Source organism: Camarhynchus parvulus, chromosome 2, assembly GCF_901933205.1.
Source record: "Camarhynchus parvulus chromosome 2, STF_HiC, whole genome shotgun sequence".
In the NCBI taxonomy this organism is placed as follows: Eukaryota; Metazoa; Chordata; class Aves; order Passeriformes; family Thraupidae; genus Camarhynchus; species Camarhynchus parvulus.
Genome location: NC_044572.1, coordinates 27926352 through 27930671, shown reverse-complemented (window position 1 = coordinate 27930671; position 4320 = coordinate 27926352). Strand labels below are relative to the sequence as shown.

At 45.6% G+C, this 4320-nt stretch overlaps 1 protein-coding gene across 1 annotated transcript; it reads right to left on the bottom strand.

Moving 5' to 3' along the window:
- Positions 1-1156: 1156 nt before the first annotated feature.
- On the bottom strand, positions 1157-4320 carry ARL4A (ADP ribosylation factor like GTPase 4A). The gene is made up of 2 exons (XM_030943947.1): positions 3922-4320; positions 1157-3694 (listed from the first exon to the last, which is right to left on the bottom strand). Exon 2 carries the CDS (start codon positions 3626-3628, stop codon positions 3026-3028), a length of 603 nt encoding a protein of 200 aa, XP_030799807.1. The 5' UTR covers positions 3629-3694; positions 3922-4320; the 3' UTR covers positions 1157-3025.

Below are 4320 nucleotides of genomic sequence, written 5' to 3'. Positions count from 1 at the left end.
AGTTCTAATACAGATAAAGGCATAGCTTGAATTTAAAAATCATCCCCTAGAGTCTTCTACTTCCAAGTCAGTATTAACACAGTAAGAACCATGACATTTTAGAAACGGTACTCTCCACCTTCTCTCGCTTTTCCCTCCTGAGTGCTAGAGTACAGATCTGTCAAGTCTTTGTAATTAAAATAATTCACTGCTGTTTTTATGCATAGAAGAGTTGAGAGGCTGCAACCAGATAAAACACTAGCATGTTTAATATGCAAAACAAAACACAGTTGTTTTTTTTCAGGCAGTATGCCTTCTCAACTATTCCCAACAGAAGCCTAATGAGTACTGAAAATGGAGCAATTAGTATTTGGTATCAGTTTGTTTACCTGGTACAAAGAGCCAGCCTGCCATGTCACCCTCCTTAGCCCAGGAGTACAGTGCATCCAATAGGAAGGAAAGTATTAGCCAGATTATACCAATTATACACCAAATTCATAGGACTCAGCATCACTAATATAGCTTTTTCCTCAGGACTAAGAGTAACCTACATTTTGATGTGCCATCAGTTACATAAACAAAAATGAAAATATCAGGGTTTTGAGAGAGAGTATTCTAGTATTTGGGTGTTCTGGTGCAAACTTAGCTATTTTCATTTGCAGGCCTAAACAAAGTTTTTCTTGTCTATGCTTGGGTCCTGAAACTAATTAGAAGCTTGCCATATCAACACATTCTACTCATTGCTGTAACCTCCCAGAAGAAAATTCACCCAAGGCTTAACTGCAGATGAATCCCTCAGACAGCTTCAGATACACAAGGCTAAAGACATTAAATCAAGTACCACCTGAGAGTACATGTGATATACGCCCAACATTGCCTATTTGTGTTGCATGTATCACAAAACAGGCTCAGCTATATACAAGATGTTTCAAATTATGCAAGAGCCATCACTTTGGAAGAGTCACGGCAGCAGGTATTTCTTCCATGAATATAAAGACATACCATTGATATGAAGTTTTCAATGAGATACCCCCAGTTTCTAACACTGTGACATTTATAAGCCTCACCACATTTTAAGACTTTGGTTATTCAACAGAAATACTGATCTGAGTAACAGCAGAACTATGTGCACAGAGGTTGATAAGAAAATACTACTGCAGCACAAGAAGTCAGACACCTTCTCTCTGCAGGCTTGTTTTCAATTGTTTATTGAGGTTTAAGAAGTCATCCACATTTCTATAAATATAGACATTACTTGAGTAAGTGACTTACAATGTCACCAGTGCAGGTACATATATAACCAACATACAAAAGCTCCACTGGAAGCTACTTCAGTTTATTCAAAAAGGACCAAGATGTCATAAAAAAAACAAACAGCTGTCACTTTCAGTTATCGAAGACACTAAAGTGCATTTTTGGTTATCTCCTGGTCGAACAGCTGCTGGTTAAAAAGCTTGTTTTTTTTTTAACATAGCTAAATTACATTGATTGACATTCGGTTTGTAGCTGTCATCCTCCTGATACATGGCAGCAGGTAAGAAAAATGTATTACTTTGCTGGTTGAGAGGAGGAAATTGATTTTGCTAGTTTCTACTTTTTTGTTTTTTTAGTCTGGTATTTCCAACAAAAGTTTAAAGATAATCTAACATTCTGATGAATTTCTACAGCACCACTAAAGTTAGTCTTAAAAATCCAGGCTCTGCTTTAGCCCTTTTAATTGCTAACCAAGTATCTAAAGAGTCACTTGAAGCTCTGTACCAGTAAGAAAAACTACCCTCCCTTTTCTGTCAAGCACTATCCTGCCCAGTTAACACTGTTTGCACACTCTGTAAACAAGAACAGCTTAAAGCATAATTAAAGCAGAACACAGGCCCATCTTGAAAATCTTCTTCCCCCTTTCCCTCCCCCCCGCCCCCGCCCCTGGTAGTGTCTAATGTTTGAGTGTATAAAGCATTATTACATTCCTAACCACAAAATACTGTAAGAGTCACAACAAAAAAAGCATACGTTGAAAGTGACATAGCAATACTGCTTTAATAAAATGGGATATTTTGGGGAGATACAAGATGTGCTCTGCTAATTTTAACTCCATCTTTACCTCATTGTAAGTATGTTATATTGCCAGGAAAGTCACCAATAGGGCAAAGAATGCTGCACTGGTTAGAACCACAGCAGCCATAGTTGTTCTTTATAGCTCCTTTACTAAAATTCATTGACTTTTGATGCTAGGAGGACACAAAACTCACCATTCAGAAATAAATTACTAATTTTGAGTAACAGTTTAAACCTGATTAGCACTGTATAATGATGAATGGCTACTGCTAAAAAATAAAAACCTTATATACCAAAAAACATGCTATATGTTGAGAAATCACTTTTTCATGCTCCATCGTGTTGTTTACAGTTTTTACTTGTCAAAGTCTTTCTTTTACCAGTTGAAGAATCCACAGCACTTAAAATTTCAAGTGTTTGAACTGAACGTGATTCAATTTCCAAAAGTGCCAAATTAAAAAAACCTACACATGTAGCCAAGCTTTCATAAAAATCCTCAAACTAGGTAAAAAGCCAGCCTCAACGAAATTATGGGTTACTAGCTTCATACATGTTTTTAAAGCTGTATAATGTTCACCTAAGCACTCCACTTACGAGCATTAGAAGTTTAAAAACACAGAACACCTTCAATGCAAATTGCTTGCAGAGGGCACCCTCAAACATATGACTACAACACTAAGCAGAAAACCCTCGTTTTATTTGGCTATTTAGACATCCATGTCACATATACCCACCCATCCATTTCCTGATAGCATTACATCATCTATTAGGGCTTCTGAAATAATACAGAGCCAAAAAACTCAGAAGAGACTAGTTAAAAAAAAATAAAAATCCACAACTGCACAGCCTTCCTGCAAACAGCAAGGTTGTGCAACTGATTGTTCAACGTAACTAAGCTTAACGGCATCCAAACAGGCAGGCCTGGCTTTGGAAGCAGTCTTACGTCAAATTTTGACCATGTAACTACTCTAAAATAGAAAGGTCAAAAAAGAACTCATCTCTTCTTTTTCTGCTGCCTCAACATTTTCCTTCGCTTAATTATCATATCATGTAGTTTCTCCAGTCCCTCTTTAAGTCCGTCTCCAATGATTGCACAGGTAGGCTGCAAATGCCAGGGCGTTGAAGAACTCAGCTCGCTCATTGCTAACATTTTCTCTATTTCAGAAAGGGAGAGAGAGTTCCTCAGGTCCTGCTTGTTAGCAATGATAAGGACAGGCACTCCTTGATTCTCAGATATCCTAGTAATCTTATGTAGTTCTGTTTTGGCCTCCTCCATCCTCTCAACGTCGACGGAGTCCACCACAAACACGATGCCATCGGTGCACCTTGTGTACGACTTCCACAGCGGCCTCAGCTTCTCCTGGCCGCCCACATCCCAGAAGTGGAAAGTGACCGTCTTCGAGTTGCCCAGAGTCACTTTGATTTTCTCCGTGTTAAATCCTTTAGTGGGGACAGTGTTGACGAACTCATTGAACTGCAGTCTGTAGAGCACCGTCGTCTTCCCAGCGCAGTCCAGCCCCAGGATGACGATGTGAAAGCTCTGGAAGGAAGGCAGGCTGGAGAGGATCGGCGTCTGGTCCGAGAGTCCATTCCCCATTGCCAGAAGGGAAGGTGACACCAGGCTGCCACGAGCAGAGGCGGCTCCCGCGGCTGCGCTCGAATCCTGCCAACGACACAAGCGGCCTTAGAGCCCGCTCCGCCGGTGCCGGGGCTGCGCGGCCGCAACGCGCCGGCCACGGCGCCGCCGCCCCGACTGCGGGGGCGGCCGCGGGCAGCGCGACGCGGAACGCCACACGTCCCCGCCCCGCCCGGCGGCTGCGGCCGCTCCCGGCACTGCGGCTCGCCCGGCACCTGCGCCCCCCGCCGCCCCTCGCCGCGCCCCAAGCCTACCGCGGCTCCCTCAGCGCGGGGAGGGGCGCGCTGCCCGCCACCCCATGGCCACGCGCCGCCGCTGCTCCCGCGGCCGCTTCTGCTGCGGCTCCCGCTGCTGCTCCCGCAGTCGCTCCCGCTTCCGCTACTGCTGTGGCTCCCGCTGCTTCTCCCTCAGTCGCTGCTGCTGCCGCTGCTACTGCTGCGGCTCCGGCTCCCGCAGTCGCTGCTGCTCCGCTCCGCTCCTGCCTCTCCCGCCGCCGCCGCCCGCGCGACTCTCCCCTGCATCTGGTGGTGGGGCGCCTCCCAGCGCGCGCCTAGCCCCGCGCGCCCCTCCCCGCGCCTTCCCATTGGCCTGGCCGCGCGCGGGGGGCGGGGAGCGAGCCGCGCTCCGCCTCGCCCATTGGCCGGCGGCGGCGG

Bases quoted from the DNA above. Each gene is read 5' to 3' on its own strand.
- ARL4A (XM_030943947.1), bottom strand. From the start codon at position 3,628: ATGGGGAATGGACTCTCGGACCAGACGCCGATCCTCTCCAGCCTGCCT.